This window comes from Schistocerca gregaria, chromosome 10, assembly GCF_023897955.1.
Source record: "Schistocerca gregaria isolate iqSchGreg1 chromosome 10, iqSchGreg1.2, whole genome shotgun sequence".
NCBI lineage: Eukaryota > Metazoa > Arthropoda > Insecta > Orthoptera > Acrididae > Schistocerca > Schistocerca gregaria.
This window is the reverse complement of record NC_064929.1, coordinates 73,519,899-73,538,560: the sequence shown is the minus strand read 5'-3', so window position 1 is coordinate 73,538,560 and position 18,662 is coordinate 73,519,899. Positions and strand designations below refer to the sequence as shown.

Here is an 18,662-nt window from a genome sequence, read left to right as displayed (position 1 = left end):
GCAAGCAAGAGTGAGAAAATGGGCGTAAGAGAACTACAGCTACGGTAAGAGCGCTCCTTCTGTCCAGTAGCTGATCAAAATAACTTTTTTTTATTTCTGATTTGCGTATAAGAACCATAATCCTCTAGAGCGAACTATACCTCCTGAAAAGTGTGACACTGCAATTAATACCTGGAACCACTGGATAAATTCAGCCTCTGGAAGTTTGTTTTTTTCCGTGCCTGTAAAACATACAATCGCACCATCTGCGGCTACGCCCTAATGGATAGCCAGTTTGACGATAAGCTCCACGACAGACAGTTCCGCATTTCGTTGCACGCCATCACGTCCCACCGATTCTCGTCAATCCTTTACACCAATGTGATTCTATTTGCGTTCTTCAAGAATGGATACCTGCTACGAAGCTGCGGAGAGCTCCGCCTACCATCCTCCAAGGAAGCCATGGGTCTGAAGATGGTTATGTAACAATAACCGAAACCGGTCACCTACGTTATTGAGACATAAGTGTTGTGATCAAGACTGAACTTTAGTTAAAATATAATAATCTATCGATCACTGTATTCCAAAAATGTTTACCAAAATTGTACGACAGAAAGTCGTCGATTAAAACAGGAGTGATATCTGGCGTTCACAACAGAACTGTTACACGCCCTCTGCTGTTCCTAGTCCACATGGTGCAGTCACATTAGTGACCATCAAGTACGTTCAACGTTAACTTGCAATAACTATTCATAGACGATATGGGGCAGCATTAGGAGTGGGGAGTATATAAAGCGTGTCAGGGTGAGAGTGAGGGGGACGCGGAGAACAGTGCAGTCGTGGTGATGCGCAAACCGAGCGATTTATCTGACCTTTCAGGCCAAGCGTGTAAGCATTTCCGAAAAGTCTAAGTGTGTGCAGTGCTCGCATTCCGTCGTTGTTTAAGTATACCGTGTATAGCAAAAGGGCACTACGCAAAACCGGCGCCGAGGCAACTATGGTGTGGTGCGGACCACAGATGACAGGGGTCAACGACACCTGCGGAGATGTTTACGCGTCAACAACTGTCCAGATGAACCAAAGGATATCAACAGTGCAGCGTACGACCCCCCGCAGCAGCCGTCTCGTTCATGCACCCATGCTGACAGTTGTTCTCGGTGACAGGCTGGAGGGCGACTTGTGACCTCCTCAGATGAATGCAGTTCTATGCTCCATCGGCGTGAAACGCCTGGAAGCAAACACCCTGCAAAAATCGACGGAAGCGTCCAGGCCAGAGGAGGGAGTGTTATGGTCTGAGAAAAGCTTTTTGTTGCATTCCCTGTGTGGTCTAGTGATTCTGGAAGACACTATGGATCGACACAAGTATTCATCTATCTTTGGGGACCATGTCCACCCCTACAAGCAGTTTGTTTTTCCTCGGCGTGATGGCATCTACCAGCAGGACAATGCAACTTGTCACAGCTCGCGCGTGGTTCAAAGAGCTCCAGGACGGCTTTACCGTACTCCCGCGGCCACCAAACTCGACGGATTTAAACTCAATGTCAGAATCTGCCGGACAACGAAGATTGCGCTGTTCGGGCGATGCATCCTCCAGCGAAAAACATAGCGCAGCAACTATTTATTTACAGCTCGTACAAAATAGACATGTGTTTCAAAGTTTTACTGACCTTCAAAGTAGTCACCAGCATTGTTCAAATGGCTCTGAGCAGTATGGGACTCAACTGCTGTGGTCATTGGTCCCCTAGAACTTAGAACTACTTAAACCTAACTAACCTAAGAACATCACACACATCCATGCCCGAGGCAGGAGTCGAACCTGCGACAGCAGTAGTCGCGCGGTTCCGGACTGAAGCGCCTAGAACTGCTCGGCCACAGCGGACGGCCCACCAGCACTGTGTATAGCCCATTGCCAGCGACGTGGAAGTCGTAGGACACCCTTAGCAGTGCCAATTGTGTTGACAGTTCGAGCGGCGCGGTCTATTGTCAGACGAATTTGTAGCAGTTCTGAAGTGAATGCCGTGAAGTGTTTCCGTCAGTTTAGAAATAGAGTTGAACTCACGAGGGTGTAAGTCAGGTGAGTGCAGTGTGTGGTATAGCACTTAGCAGCCGCATCAGACAAACAAATCAAGCTTGCACTGTACGTGTTTGAGCATTGTTCAACAAAATGATCGTCAGGTCCTGCAGAAAGTGTCATCACTTCTGAGCTGGTCATAAGTTGTGTTCCAAAAATGTACAGCATAGACACAGAAGTGATGACACTTTCTACAGGACCTGACGATCATTTTGTTGAACAATGCTCAAACACGTACAGTGCAAGCTGGTACTGATTTGTTTGTCTGATGCGGCTGCTAAGTGCTATACCACTTACTGCACTCTCCTGACGTAGGCCCTCGTGAGTTCAACTCGATTTCTAAACTGAAGGAAACACTTCACGGCATTCGCTTCAGAACTGCTACAAAATCGTTTGACAATAGACCGCGCCGCTCGAACTGTCAACACAACTGGCACTGCTAAGAGTGTCCTACGACTTCGACACCGCTGGCAACTGGCTGAACACACTGCTGGTGACTACTTTGAAGGTCAAGAAAACTTTGAAACTGGTATCTATTTTGTACCAGGTATAAATAAATAGTTGCCACTACTGAAGTTCCGACCTTCATACATGTTAGTACCTGCCAGAACCTCATTGACACACTTCCTGCAAGTCTCGCAGCGATCCGCGCTGCAAGAGGTGGTTATTCAGGCTGTTCGCAGGTTGCCACACTGATATGACTGGACAATGTACATAAACGATGTAGGTGACAACCGGGGAAGCGCTCTTACATTGTTTGCAGATGATGCACTCATTTACCGTCTACAGCCATCAGAAGATTAAAATCAGTTGCAAATTGATTTAGACAAGGTATCTGTAATGTGAGCAAAATGGCAGTTGAAACTTCTTGGCAGATTAAAACTGTGTGCTGGACCGAGACTCGAACTCGGGACCTTTGCATTTAATGGGCAAGTGCTCTACCATCTGAGGTACGCGAGCAAGTCTCACGCCCCGTCTTCACAGCTTTACGTCTGCCAGTACCTCGTCTCCTACCTTCCAAACTTCACAGAAGCTCTCCTACACAGTTTGCAGAACTAGCACTCCTGGAAGGTCTTCAAAGTATGCAGGCGAGTTTGTGTGAAGTTTGGAAGGTAGGAGACGAGGTACTGGCAGAAGTGAAGCTGTGAGGACGGGGCATGAGTCGTGCTTGGGTAGCTGAGACGGTAAGCACTTTCCCGCGAAAGGCAAAGGTCCCAAGTTCGAGTGTGCATTTGGCACACATTTTTAATCTGCCAGGAAGTTTCATATCACACTCCGCTGCAGACAGTTGATTCTAAATAATCATGAGTGTGAGGTCATCCACGTCAGTACGGAAAGGAATCCGTTAAATTTCGGTTACTCGATAAATCACATAAATCTAAAGGAGGGATTACAATTACGAACAGTTTTATCATACAGATAAAATTGAGGAGAAGGCGAGGCAGACACTATGTTTTATTAGCAGAATACTTAGAAGATACAACAGGTATACTGAAGACACTGGCTGATTACGCTTGTCCGTCCTCTTCTGAAGCATTGCGGCACGGTATGGGGCCCTTGCCAGATAAGATTAACGAGAAAGTTCAAAGAACAACAACACGTTCTGTAGTATCGAGAAATAAGGGAGAGAGCTGACGGATATGATTCGCGAGTTGAAGAGGCAATCATTAAAAGGAAGACTTTTTCGATGCTGCGATAACTTTCCTCGCAAATCAATTTTTCCCTCCGGATGCGGAAATATTCTGTGGACGACCATCTACACAGGGAGAAGTGATCATAGTAATCAAGTAAGAGAAATCCGAGTTTCTTCGGAAAGCTTGAAGCGTTTGTTTTCCCTCACGCTGTTAGAGACTGTAACGTTAGAGGAATGACGTGAAAGTGGTTCGATGAACCCCCTGACGGGCACTCCATTGTCAATTGCAGAGTAGACAAATGGCTCTGAGTACTACGGTACTCAACTGCTGTGGTCATAAGTCCCCCAGAACTTAGAACTACTTAAACCTAACTAACCTAAGGACATCACACACATCCATGCCCGAGGCAGGATTCGAACCTGCGACCGTAGCAGTCGCACGGTTCCGGACTGCGGGCATAGAACCGCGAGACCACCGCGGCCGGCGCAGAGTACACATGCAGATAAGGAAGCAAGGAGTCACTCTTTCCGTGTTCCACAAACGAGTGGCATGAAAAGTTATGCTAACATGTGATACACTGTCATGCACTCTGTAGTGGTTTGCAGAGTATGTATGCAGATGTCTGTGTACACGTTGCCATAAGAGAGATGTTCGACCTGTCGGTCTTGACCGTGGGTGAGACGACACCTTTTCGCAACGTCCGTTTCGCGTGATTACGCACCGTATTTGAATTGACGTAGAGCTGGAAGGAGATGGCGTCACACGCCAACACGAACACAAAAACTACGCCGCACACTCGTCGAGCAAAAAATATTCTCCTCGACGCCGCCATGAGCGCGGATACAGTCATCAGTCACGTGCGAAAGAGTTTTGTCTCTATCCAACGCTCATTTCGAAACGTTCCGACTGTAGAGAAACGAAAGCCTTGTTCCTCGTACTCTTATCTCCTAAAATATCGTGCACCTAAGTAGAAGCTTTTCGAGGGAAAAGGAAAACTGCAAATACACTGACTAGCGACGCCTATCTAAACATATTATTCTTTGTCCTATCGCTATTCCGTAGACTGGTTTGATGGAGCTCTCCGCGCTAGCCTATCCCACGCAAGTCTTCATTTCTGCGTAACTCCTGCAACCACTATCTATTCCAACTTGCTTACTGTATTCACCTCCATCTCCTTCTGTAGTTTTAACACCTCTCTCTTCCCTCCACTAAGAAATTGGTGATTGCTTTGATGCCACAAATTTCTGGTTTCCAAATTCGATTCAGCACCTCATTACTTACACTATCTAACGATCTATTTTAACACGGCTTTATAAGGTCGTACCGTTGTGTGGTTGGGTACGGGACTGATCAAGTCTATAACAGTAACCTGCTGTAAAGCACTGCTTGGCTTACGTTGAAGTATCTGAAGTTCTGTAACACCTAGCTGACCTACTTCTGCTGCAGAGCGACCTAGTTTAAGCGTTTGGGCCATTTCAGACGTTGAGCTAAGTCTGAGGTGATGCATTTGATACCCCTGACGCTCTGAAAACTGTTCCAGCCAGCGGTAGCGGTGACAATGATTGATTGACTGATTGATTGATGGATTGATTGATTGAGAGGGGTTATGGGACCAAACGACGGGGTCACCAGTCACAGAAGAAAGAGGGTCCCCTAAAAATGAACGGATCCAGTCAGGGGAGTCAAATTATAAAATAATAAACATTAACCACACACAGTAAAAAGCATAAAGGTGAGACCAACTCTAAAAACTGGAAGAAAGGGGGTGGTAGTGAGGCAACAGGCGGAGATGACTGGAAAAGATGTCGCAACCACAACCAACCCACCCCTGTTCCAAGACTACAGTAGAATCTTATACCTGGAAATAAAAACCACTTTCACAAAGGAAACTGAGGACCTGTTCAACCGGCGGGTACAACGAAACCTACTCTGCCGTACACAACTGACAGCGCAGACTGTCCAGCGTAGTGGGCAAGTGACGGCTGCAGTTGTTAAGCTCTTTTACGTAAAAACTCACTAACGTCGATTTGCAGTAGGGTTTCAGAACATAGACTGTATTCGAACTTTATGAAGTACCTAACAAAAAAAAGATCTCTCTTTACAGACACCTAGTCAGCATGGATGAAGTGCTTTCGGCAGGGGATGTAAAATTGATTCATATTTTTATATTTCCAGAAGGCTTCCGACACCGTTCCTCGCAAGCGTCTTCTAACCAAGCTGCGTGCCCATGGAATACCGCCTCAGTTGTGCGACTGCATTCGTGATTTCCTGTGAGAAAGGTCACAGTTCGTAGTAATAGACGGAAAGTCATCGAGTAAAACAGAAGTAATTTATGGTCTTCCCCAAGGAAGTGTTACAGGCCCTCTATTGCTCCTGATCTACATTAACGACACAGGAGACAATCTGAGTAGCCGTCTTACATTGTTTGCACATAATGCTGTCATTTATCGATGCTAAAGTCATCAGATGATCAAAACGACTTGCAAAATGATTTAGATAAGATACCTGTATGGTGCGAAAAGTGGTAATTGACCCAGAAGAAAAAATTGTAAAGTTATTCACATGAGTACTAAAAGAAATCCGCTAAATTTCGATTGGGCGATATGTCACACAAATCTGAAGGCTGTAAGTTCAACTAAATACTTAGGGATTACAATTACAAATAACCTAAATTGGAACTTTGTTGTTGTTGTTGTGGTCTTCAGTCCTGAGACTGGTTTGATGCAGCTCTCCATGCTACTCTATCCTGTGCAAGCTTCATCATCTCCCAGTACTTACTGCAACCTACATCCTTCTGAATCTGCTTAGTGTATTCATCTCTTGGTCTCCCTCTACGATTTTTACCCTCCACGCTGCCCTCCAATACTAAATTGGTGATCCCTTGATGCCTCAACACATGTCCTACCAACCGATCCCTTCTTCTTGTCAAGTTGTGCCACAAACTCCTCTTCTCCCCAATCCTATTCAAATCATCCTCATTCGTTATGTGATCTACTTATCTAATCTTCAGCATTCTTCTGTAGCACCACGTTTCGAAAGCTTCTATTCTCTCCTTGTCTAAACTATTTATCGTCCATGTTTCACTTCCATACATGGCTACACTCCATACAAATACTTTCAGAAACGACTTCCTGATACATAAATCCATATTCGGTGTTAACAAATTTCTCTTCTTCAGAAACGCTTTCCTTGCCATTGCCAGTCTACATTTTATATCCTCTCTACTTCGATCATCATCAGTTATTTTGCTCCCCAAATAGCCAAACTCCTTTACTACATTAAGTGTCTCATTTCCTAATCTAATTCCCTCAGCATCACCTGACTTAATTCGACTACATTCCATTATCCTCGTTTTGCTTTTGTTGATGTTCATCTTATATACTCCTCTCAAGACACTGTCCATTCCATTCGACTGCCCTTCCAAGTCCCTTGCTGTCTCTGACAGAAAAATTGGAACTATCACATAGATAATAATTGGCAGAATACTTAGAAGGTGCAACAAGTCAACTAAAGCGACTGCTTACACCACGCTTGTCCGCCCTATTCTGGAGTATTGCTGTGGCGGTGTGGGATCCGCATCAGGTGGGACTGACGGATATCGAGAAAGTACAAAGAAGGGCAGCTCGATTTGTATTATCGCGAAAATAGGGGAGATGGTGTCACAAACATGGTATGTGAATTGGAGTAACAATCATTAAAACACAGGCGTTTTTCATTGGGACCTGATCTTCTCATGAAATTTCAGTCACCAGTTTTCTCCTCAGATTGCTAAAATATTTTGCTGGCACCCATCTACATAGGGAGAAATGATCATCACAATAAAATAAGAGAAATCGGGGCTCGCACAGAAAAATTTAAGTGCTCGTTTTTCCCGCGCGCCTTTCGAGAGTGGAACGGTAGACAGACAGCATGAAGATGGTTCATTCAACCGTCTGCCAGGCACTTTATTGTGAATAGCAGAGTAATCACGTAGATCTAGATGTAACGAAAATAACTCCCCCTATATTAACGTGAGACCAACGAAGTTATTTTTTCTACTCAAGAGAGAGAAATGGACAGGAATGTTGGGAAGGTATAGACTGCTTGTAAATTGAAAAGCGAGCAGCACTTTTGGTGGGAGAAGTTGCCTTACAGCTGCCGTATTGGATGACTAAGAACCAATGTCCCTTCCAATCAGTCTATTTACGTAGAGTGTCTACGTGTGTCTTGCATTAGTGTTGATAGTAACTCGTATCTGTATACCGTCTAGTGTTAAAACACACTGCGGGAGTGTGTGCGCATTGCGTCACCAGCCATTCGCAAGGTGAGTTGGGGAAGGTACGGTATAACTTGTGAAAGACCATGTAGTTGATTTCTGTGACGTAGTAGGATAGGTGTAGTGTGGAATCACCCACTCACTCTTCAAATGGCTCTGAGCACTATGGGACTTAACATCTTAGGTCATCAGTCCCCTAGAACTTAGAACTACTTAAACCTAACTAACCTAAGGACATCACACAACACCCAGCCATCACGAGGCAGAGAAAATCCCTGACCCCGCCGTGAATCTAATCCGGGAACCCGGACGTGCGAAGCGAGAACGCTACCGCACGACCACGACATGCGGGCTACTCACTCTTCAGTTTTTCAGATCTACGGAGGAGGGAACTGAATGAACAGAATCTGGGGACTTCCCCTCACGCTTCATGCTGCTACACCCTCCTCCAATCCGCCCCTCCCCCTTTTCTGTTACATTCTCGAAACACAATTTATCACTTAATACGATTTTAATGCACTTAGATGTGGCACACACATTTAATATTTGTTCTTAATCCACTTCCTTGTTAAATGAACATCAATTTATACCATTAAAACACTACTTTTTAGAAACCTGCACTTAAGATATTTCAATGTAAGCCAAGCAGTGTATTACAGCAGGTTACTGTTGCAGACTTGAACATGATCAGGCCCGTTCCACCGGACATATTGTCACCGACCATGGGAGACACACAGTGGATGTATGGTGACTCCACTCAGTGCAGCCCACTCTACAAGAGCCAAAAACAGTTTGCTGTTACAACAATTCGTATTGACAGAAATACAGTGACTTTTTGATCATTTATTAATTCATCTGCAACTGATTACAACAGAATTACATGGCTTTACAGTGTGCTGTGAAAGACAGCAGCAAGGTCCCACATTTGCCAGTCCTATACCTTGCCCGCCAACACTACATAGTTCACTGATATCTTCACACTTACAGATCAAACACTTATGAGACTTCGTGTGTAGGATTTTTTTTACTGCAAGTAAGTAGTGACTTAATGAACTGAAAGTAATTCCAGTAATAAACAACTACTCGTCCAAGACAAAAAATAATGGCACCTTTTTTGTAGAAAATCTAATGTAGCTTGATTTTGTAATGGAAAACATTTTTCGCTAGGACGTGCGGTTTTCGAAGTAATCAGAAAAACATAGAAAAGGTTGCATATAAAGCACCACCATCACCAACCCAACAGTCAAAATTTTTAGTACGTTATTTATTACACTCCTCACCCTATCACCATACACAAATTTATGACCAGGAATTTTGTTCTCCTTCACTGAGTGGACAACTACAGAAGTGGTGCTGGATGGACTCGCCCACTGCTCAGGACGAGGAAGCATTTCTGTGCCGGGACGCGCGTTATTTTGCGCGAGCTCTGCTCTCTACAGCCTGACGCGGAGCAGCAGTAAGGAGACATGTACTCACTGTGCCAGTCCCAGCGGCAGGGGAGCGAGTCGTTGTAGCAGGGGATGGACTGCGACCACGTCACATTCAGGCTGCGGGCCGCGAACTGCACCACCTGCAACACAACAGCCACACCTACTGGGAACACTGCTTTCGGCTGCCTCTCTTTTGGTTTACACACACACACACACACACACACACACACACACACCGGTCATACCGGACTCTAGAGTCCATTACCGCAGCAACGTATTTTCGCCATCTGTCCCTGTCTTCGGCTATTTCCTTCCATTCTCCTTCGATACCTAGGCTCCACAAATCACATTGTCCTCCCATCTACGCCTCCGTCTCCCCACAGGACGTTTTCCCTTTAAGTGCCCTACCAGTAGAGGAAAGGTGTCTATTATGAGATAGTTCACTAATATGAGACACTCCAACTGTGCTCATGTTAGAGGCTGCACTCTGGTGGAGAGTTTCTTAAACACGTCTATTGCGTGCCAGACGATGACAGAGCGAGTAGGACGCCTCGTTGAGCCGGACACAGTACGTAGAGGTTGATACAAAATTTCGTGTGTTTGGAGTCTTTGCGACATCGGTGTTACGACAATATTTCCGCTTAAAGGTGAGTGGATATTACTGCACTCTTTTATTGTTGTTATTTGTGAGTGTATTACCTATAATTATTGTCAATTAGGTTCATTTTCCAACGAAGTTTGTTAGCAAGTGCGTGATTCTTTGTGTAAGATGGCAAAATTCCTAATATGCGATAGTAGTAGTAGTTGTTGTGGTCTTCAGTCCTGAGACTGGTTTGATGCAGCTCTCCATGCTACTCTATCCTGTGCAAGCTGCTTCATCTCCCAGTACCTACTGCAACCTACATCCTTCTGAATCTGCTTAGTGTACTCATCTCTTGGTCTCCCTCTACCATTTTAACCTCCGCACTGCCCTCCAATGCTAAATTTATGATCCCTTGATGCCTCAGACATTTCCTACCAACCGGTCCCTTCTTCTTGTCAAGTTGTGCCACAAACTACTCTTCTCCCCAATTCTATTCAATACCCCCTCATTAGTTATGTGGTCTACCCACTTAATCTTCAGCATGCTTCTGTAGCGCCACATTTCAAAGGCTTCTATTCTCTTCTTGCCCTAACTATTTATCGTCCATGTTTCACTTCCATACATGGCTACACTCCATACAAATTCTTTCAGAAACGACTTCCTGACGCTCAAATCTATACTCGATGTTAACAAATTTCTCTTCTTCAGAAACGCTTTCCTTGCCATTGCCAGTCTACATTTTATATCCTCTCTACTTCGACCATCAGTTATTTTGCTCCCCAAATAGCAAAACTCCTTTACTACTTTAAGTGTCTCATTCCTAATATAATTCCCTCAGCATGCGATAGTATGGGGATCCAAATACGCAACAGTGTCGCATATTACGATACCTATCGTACATTGGGGGAACTCGTTCTCTCACGATTTGTTATATGTAATTTACGCAATACTATCATAAGATAAGAATATTTTATCAGTTATTGTAGTAAAATTTGGCGACTGTTTTTATTTTAATTCGATTAAATTATCAGAAACAGGAATTACTTTGACTAGTCTTATGATCAGAAATTGGAATGTTTTCTGGAACTTACTTTCAACGCAGTATTTTGCTCAGAAATTGATCAATATTACTCCAAATTCAAAGTACTCCGCTCACAGTACTTATAAAAAATGCATCGCCATGCTGACACTCTTCAAGAAAGAGATGCCAAAAACGGAAATGAAACTACTGATGGTGATGGTCAAGCTGTCAGCCCGGCAGACATCAGACTTCTACGACACATCGCAAAACCACCTGGTGTTAGTCAAATAGGTCAAATACATCGCGTTATTGCTCTGCTGCGTTACTAACTTCAACTCCTTATGTGAAGCAATTGCAAGAATCTAAACAGAAGGGATCGGAGGCTGAAGCTAAGAGAGCAGCCAGAAAGTTATTTGGGGAGAAGAGTGGAAAACCTTCAAATCGTAGACCTACAGCAGAAGAGTCGTCTAGTGACTCGGCATCCGATGTCCATCTTGATGACAATGGGGATTCAGGCAGCAGTGATGGCGATGACGCAGAGTGTCTGTTCTGTGGTGGGCGCTTTTCTGAAGACGAACACGGGGAGAAATAACCACAGTGCACGAAATGTTATCGCTGAAGATTTCGGTATCACAGAAGACAATTTTGTTCGTCCCGGATGTCGTAAATATAAACCTAAGTAGTGTGGAATGAATGAACATATAAAAATTGTTTATTCATATGTCATTATTCTGTAATAAAATAATTAAACCAAAATATTATTACTGTCTCATATTAGGAAACTTTGATGTCATTTCTACGAAATGCCTTGTTTGTAAAGATTTAATAACTACTCTGAAAGTATTTATTATTGCAAATACGATAATTGTATGATAAAATTAAATAATGCAAGATATTATTACCATCGCAAAAAAATACAATTGCACTTATTTTTAGGTCTTTCACAAGGGTTTACAAAAATGTGTCTCATATGAGGCACCTTTCCTCTACTCTGCGCGCTGCCCAGCCCTCATGCATTCGAGCTACGTGACCCGCCCATCGCAGCCTACGTGATTTAATAACACTGATTATGTCAGGGCCTGAATAGAGTTCGTGAACCTCTTCCTTCGGAAGTTTTCGTCACTATCCGCTAATGTCATCCCTTTTTGCTCCGAAAATTTTCCTCAAAATTTTCGTTTTCAAATACTCGAAACGTGTTTACATTTTCTACAGTGAGACACCAAGTCTTTTGGTTTATAAAAAGTAAATATTACTACATTCACTATCTGACCAAAAGTCTTTGGACACACATTAGTACACAATATAGGGCGTGTACACCATTTACCTTTACAACAGCTGTAATTCTGCTGGGGATACGCTTCTGAAAGTGTGAACAAACGACAAGCCATTGCTCCCCCCAGATCCGAAACCAAAGACAGTAGTAATGTTGGATGCAGAATTTGGAGGGAGGTCAATGTTCTAACTCATTGCAAAGACATTCCACTGAGTTCAGGTCGGGTCTCTGCGCAGGCCAGTCCGTTTCAGGAATGTTATCATCCACAGACCATTACCTCACAATGTAGCTTCAAGACACAGTGCATTGCCACGCTGATGCCATCAATCACTCCCCGAATTGTTCCTCTACTGTGAGCAGCAGACAATGCTGCAAAATGCGTTCACATCCTTCAGCAATTATATTCTTCTTAATGCGATAACACCGCCTCTCCGTACACAACTGACGCTAGGTAATGTTTCCCAAGCATTCGGAAAGCATAAACCCTTCCATCGCACTTTCACAGGTTACGGCGTGATTCATCACTCCAAACCACACGTTACACACCGTCCAGTATCCAGTGGACAGGTATCACTTTTCGCCGATTACAGAAATGTGTGACAAAATATAGAAACACCTACAGCCGTCCTTATGACTATGTTCTTGCTACCAGTTTCGACGCTTCATTGCGTCATCTTCAGGCTGTCTTGATGCGGTACAGGTTGATACGATCCCCATGCATAACCGATCAGTTGCCACCATTACTGAATTCGCAGATAATGCGAAACTTAAGTGCCAACACTCCAACCATCAACTGTCAACTCTCAGCTGCTCGATCGTTGTAGCCCATTCTCTTCAACACACTAGGCGCAGTCTATGTGCAAGCTGGACTGCCGGCAGCACTTCTGGAACTCACCACTGATTCCTTCCTCTGCTTTTACTATATTTTTCACGAGCTTTCTCCGTACTGCTTGACGGTCCAATGCGTCAGTACATGAGGTCTGGCTGGTCTCGGTTCACCTGCAGTTGTTCCTTTGCGTTTCCATTACGCAATCATATCAACAGTCTACATCTACGTGATTACTCTGCTACTCACAACAAAGCGCCTGGCAGAGGGTTCAATGAACCACTTTTAAACTGTATCCCTACCGTTCCACTCTCGAACGGCGCAAAGCACTAAAATTTTTCTGTGCGAGCCCTGATTTATTTTATCGTGATGATCATTCCTCCCTGTGTAGGTGGGTGCCACCGGAATGTTTTCGCAATCGGAGGAGAAAACTGGTGATTGAAATTTCATGAGAAGATCCCACTGCAACGAAAAACGCCTTTGTTTTAATGATTGCCACTCCCATTCACGTATCATGCATGTGACACTATCTCCCCTATTTCGCCATAATACAAAACGAGCTGCCCTTCTTTGTACTTTTTCGATGCCATCCGTCAGTCCCACCTGATGCGGATCCCACTCCACACACCAATACTCCAGAATAGGACGGACAAGCGTGGTGAAAGCAGTCTCTTTAATACACATGTTGCACTTTCCAAGTGTTCTGCCGATGAATCGCAGTCTTTGGTTGGCTCTACCCACAACATTATCTATGAGATCGTTCCAATTTAGGTTGTTTGTAATTATAATCACTTAGTTGAATTTACAGCCTTCAGATTTGTGTGACTTACCGCCTAATCCAAATTTAGCGGATTTCTTTTAGTACTCATGTGAATAACTTCACACTTTTATTTATTCAGGGTCAATTGCCACTTTTCTCGCCATACAGATATCTCATATAAATCATTATGCAATTCGTTTTGGTCATCTGATGACTTTACAAGACGGTAAATGACAGCATCATCTGCAAACAACCTAAGACGGCTACTCAGTTTGTCTCCTATGTCGTTAATATAAATCAGGAACAAGAGAGGGCCTGTAACACTTCCTTGGGGAAGGCCATAAATTACTTCTGTTTTACTCGATGACTTTCCGTCTATTACTAGAACTGTGTCCTTTCTCACAGGAAATCCCGAGTCCAATCGCACAACTGAGACGATACTCCGTAGGCACGCAGTTTGGTTAGAAGACGGCTGTGAATAACGGTGTCTAAAGCCTTTTGGATGTCTCAAAATATGGAATCAATTTGACATTCCCTGTCGATAGGTTAAGTTAGTGTTGTTTAACGTCCCGTCGACAACGAGGTCATTAGAGACGGAGCGCAAGCTCGGGTTAGGGAAGGATGGGGAAGGAAATCGGCCGTGCCCTTTCAAAGGAACCATCCCGGCATTTGCCTGAAACGATTTAGGGAAATCACGGAAAAGCTAAATCAGGATGGCGGGAGACGGGATTGAACCGTCGTCCTCCCGAATGCGAGTCCAGTGTGCTAACCACCTCGCTCGGTTTCCCTGTCGTTAGCACTCGTTACTTCATGAGTATAAAGAGCTAGTTGTGTTTCACAAGAACAATATTTTCTGAATCCGTGCTGACTACGTGTCAATAAATCTTTTTCTTCGAGGTACTTCATAATGTTCGGATACAGTATATGTTCAAAAACCCTACTGTAAATCGACGTTAATGATATAGGCCTGTCATTCAGCGGATTATTCCTACTTCCCTTTTTGGGTATTGGTGTGACTTGAGCAATTTTCCAGTCTCTAGGTACGGATCGTTCTGTGAGCGAGTGGTCGTATATAATTGCTAAATATGGAGCTATTTTATCAGCATACTCAGAGGAACCTGACTGGTATACAATCTGGGCCGGATGCCTTGCCTTTATTAAGTCATTTAAGCTGCTTCGTTACTCCGAGGATATCTACTTCTATGTTTTTCATCTTGGTGGCTTTGGAACTGTTTTCACTGATGGATTTGTTACTCAAGTGGCATATAGCGACTGGACCACGTTGGAAGTTAATGATACCCTACCCTCGAGATCGGTACCAGACGTTGTATGTCGATAGAGTATCAACCACAACACCGATTTAGTTCGTACTATGTGCTGTCATCGTACAAAACGGCTGTAAACGTTAATCAAAAACAACACCAGAAGTCTTTACAGTTTCTAACACACAATTCAACAAAAACCTGAAGTTTTAGTTTCACAGAATGGACAATTGATAAGTGAAACTGAACAGTTCAAAGTTCTAGGTGTTCAGGTACACAGTAAACTGTCATGGAAAGACCACGTTCAGGATCTCCAACGACTTAATGCTGCCATTTTTACTATTCGAAGTGATCGTTCGACACGAAATTTAGTCTACTTTGCTTATTTTCACTCGCTTATGGCCTATGGTATTATATTTTGGGGTAACTCTTTCCATTCTAAAAGGATATTTTTGGCTCAGAAACGGGCGGTTCGGGCAGTAAGTGGTGTTAAGTTCACAAACCTCTTGTCGACCCCTGTACACGGCTCTGGGTATTTTGTCATTGGCCACTCAAAATTATATATATATATATATATATATATATATATATATATATATATATATTCCTTACTGTCATTTCCTGTTAACAGTATTAGCTTATTCTCAAGAATAAGCAGCTTTCACTCAGTTAATACTTGGCAAAAATCAAACCTGCGTATGGATCGGACTTCCTTAACTCTTATGCAGAAAGGTGTTCCGTATACTGCTGCATCCATTTCCAATAAGCTACCACCAAAAATTCAAAATATTAGCAGTAATCCACGAATCCACGCGCTTTCAAATCGAAACTGAAGAGGTTTCTCATGGGTCACTTTGTATTCTGCCGAGCAGTTACTTGAAAAATTAAGCTGATTCTTGTTGTATTGTTGATTGCGTTTACTGAAACTTATGGCTTGACATTTGCAGGTTCGTAAACATTTTATTTTTATCTGTTATCTGCATTCGCGAGGACTAGGGTTCAAACCCGCGTCCGGCCATCCTGATTTAGATGTTCCGTGATTTCCCTACATCGCTCCAGGCAAATGCCGGGATGGTTTCTTTGAAAGGGCACGGGCGACTTACTTCCCCATCCTTCCCTAATCCGAGTTTGTGCTCCGTTCCTAATAACCTCGTTGTCGACGGGACGTTAAACACTACACTCATCTCCTGCTCCTCCTGAGTGTCGATGAGCAACATACAGTAGAGATAGTGTGTCCTTTGCAAGGTATTTATCAGGGAGGACGAAACGTTAATAGACCTTCAAATGAAGCTATCCGAACGAGACGGTTTTGAAAACTTTTTCACCCGGTAAAACGCGATTTTCATGTGTTTGTCAGCTGCGCTACTTCAATGTTATTGTCGCTTCTAGTTTTAAGACACTGAAAGAAATAAACGGTTGATGAAATGTGTAATGTACATGAAGTCTGTCATTCTGATGCTGCCTCATCAGATAACTCGTCCAAAATAAGTTGTGAGGATAGTTCTTTCGTTGGCTCCATAAAGGACACCGAGTAAAGACACCTGCTATCAAAGCATCCGTTGACATTTTCTGAGCAGTACAAGAAAAGAAACAAAGGGGCCAGCGACAGCACTGACTCTGCTACTCGCAACAACAACCGAATGCTACCAGAGCTGCCGAAACGCATCCGGAGGAACTCCACCGTTCTGGCCGCCGCTCTAAGGAACAAACATGTCTGATTCACTCAGCGACGCGCTGACCCGCGCTGCTGCGCTTGCAGCGTCATTCTAATCACGCGCCCCCAGCTGTACTGGTTCGTTCGGCCAGCTCTGCTCGCAGCGCCACGCCGATCCACTTCAGTATAACCCCAGCCTAACACGTTGGGTAGAAGCATTCGTTACCGCCAATGGACGCCATATTGAGCATCTCCTTCAGCGATGGCTCGGAAGTACACGTCGTACGGAATAGCAGTCGGTGTGTTGAATGCCTGCTAGCTCTGAACGTGGAGGCCGCACTTCGTGGTCTGGTCGCATTCTAGTTTCCGAACACGGGGTCCCGGGTTCGGATCCAGGATCCAGGCGGGGTCGGTGATTATCACCTACCTCAAGATGACTGTGTGTGTGTGTGTGTGTGTGTGTGTGTGTGTGTGTGTGTGTGTGTGTGTGTGTGTGTGTGTGTGTGTGTGTTATCATTTCATTATCATTCATGAAAGTGGCGAGATTGGACTGAGCAAAGGCTGGGAATTTTGTACGGGCGCTGATAACCGCGCAGTTGAGCGCCCCATCAACCAAACAGTCATCATCATTTAAACGTGGAAAACTGTAAGATAATGCGGAAGCTCAAACCTTCGGATACTATATTAATAGCGTTTAAATATTTGGGTGCAACGTTGCAATGTGAGATGAAACGAGCATGTGAGAACCGTGGTAGGGAAGGCGAATGGTCGACTTCAGTTCATAGGGACAATTTTAGGAAAGAGTAAAGGAGACCGTAATAGGACGCTACAGCGACCTAGTCTTGAGTACTGCTCGAGTGTTTGACATCCGTATCAGATCGTATTGCAGGAAGACATCGAAACCGAGCGAGGTGGCGCAGTGGTTAGCACACTGGACTCGCATTCGGGAGGACGACGGTTCAATCCCGTCTCCGGCCATCCTGATCTAGGTTTTCCGTGATTTCCCTAAATCGTTTCAGGCAAATGCCGGGATGGTTCCTTTGAAAGGGCACGGCCGATTTCCTTCCCCATCCTCCCTTACCCGAGCTTGCGCTCCGTCTCTAATGACCTCGTTGTCGACGGGACGTTAAACACTAATCTCCTCCCTCCTCCTCCAGATATCGAAGCAAATCACTGGCGGACAACTAGATTTGTTACCAGTAGGTTCGAACAACACGTAAGGGTTATGGAGATGCTTCGGTAACTCAAATGGGAAACCCAGGAAGGAAGGCGAGGACCTAACAGTTCTAGGCGTGTGGGGCGTCGCATCGTCCTGCTGGAATTAAGCGAGTCCATCGGCATGCACAATGGACATGAATGGATGCAGGTGATCAGACAGGATGCTTAAGTGCGTGTCTCCTGTCAAGAGTCGTATGTAGAGGTATCACGGGTCCCATATCGCTCCAGCTGCACACGCCTTACACCATTACAGAACCCCACCAGCTTGAAAAGTCCTCTGCTGACATGCAGGGTCCATTGATTCATAAGGTTGTCTCCATACCCGTTCACGTCCATCCGCTCGACACATTTTGAAACGAGACCCGTAGAACCAGGCAACGTGTTTCCAGTTATCAACAGTCATTGACAGTCCCAGGCGAGGCGTAAGGCTTTGTGTCGTGCAGTGATCAAAGGGCCTTCAGCTCCGAAAGCCCACATCGATGATGTTTCGCTGACTGGTTCGTACGCTGACAATTATTGATGGCCCAGCATTGAAATCTGCAGTAATTTGCAGAAGTGTTGCACTTCTGTCACGTTGAACGATTCTCTTGAGTCGTCGTTGGTCCCTTCTTGCTGCATTTTTTCCCAGTCGGAGATTTGATGTTTTACCGGATTCGTGACATTCACGGTACTCCCGTAAGATGGTCGTACGGGAAA

The 18,662-nt window shown here is 44.5% G+C and overlaps 1 protein-coding gene across 1 annotated transcript in view; it reads right to left on the bottom strand.

Moving 5' to 3' along the window:
* The window catches only part of LOC126293261 (angiotensin-converting enzyme-related protein-like), a 123,568-nt gene that overhangs the window by 96,732 nt on the left and 8,174 nt on the right, over window positions 1-18,662 (bottom strand). Inside the window, exon 2 of the mRNA XM_049986377.1 lies at window positions 9,416-9,509. Within this exon, the coding sequence (XP_049842334.1) occupies window positions 9,416-9,509 (94 nt within the window). The remainder of the gene's footprint in view (window positions 1-9,415; window positions 9,510-18,662) is intronic.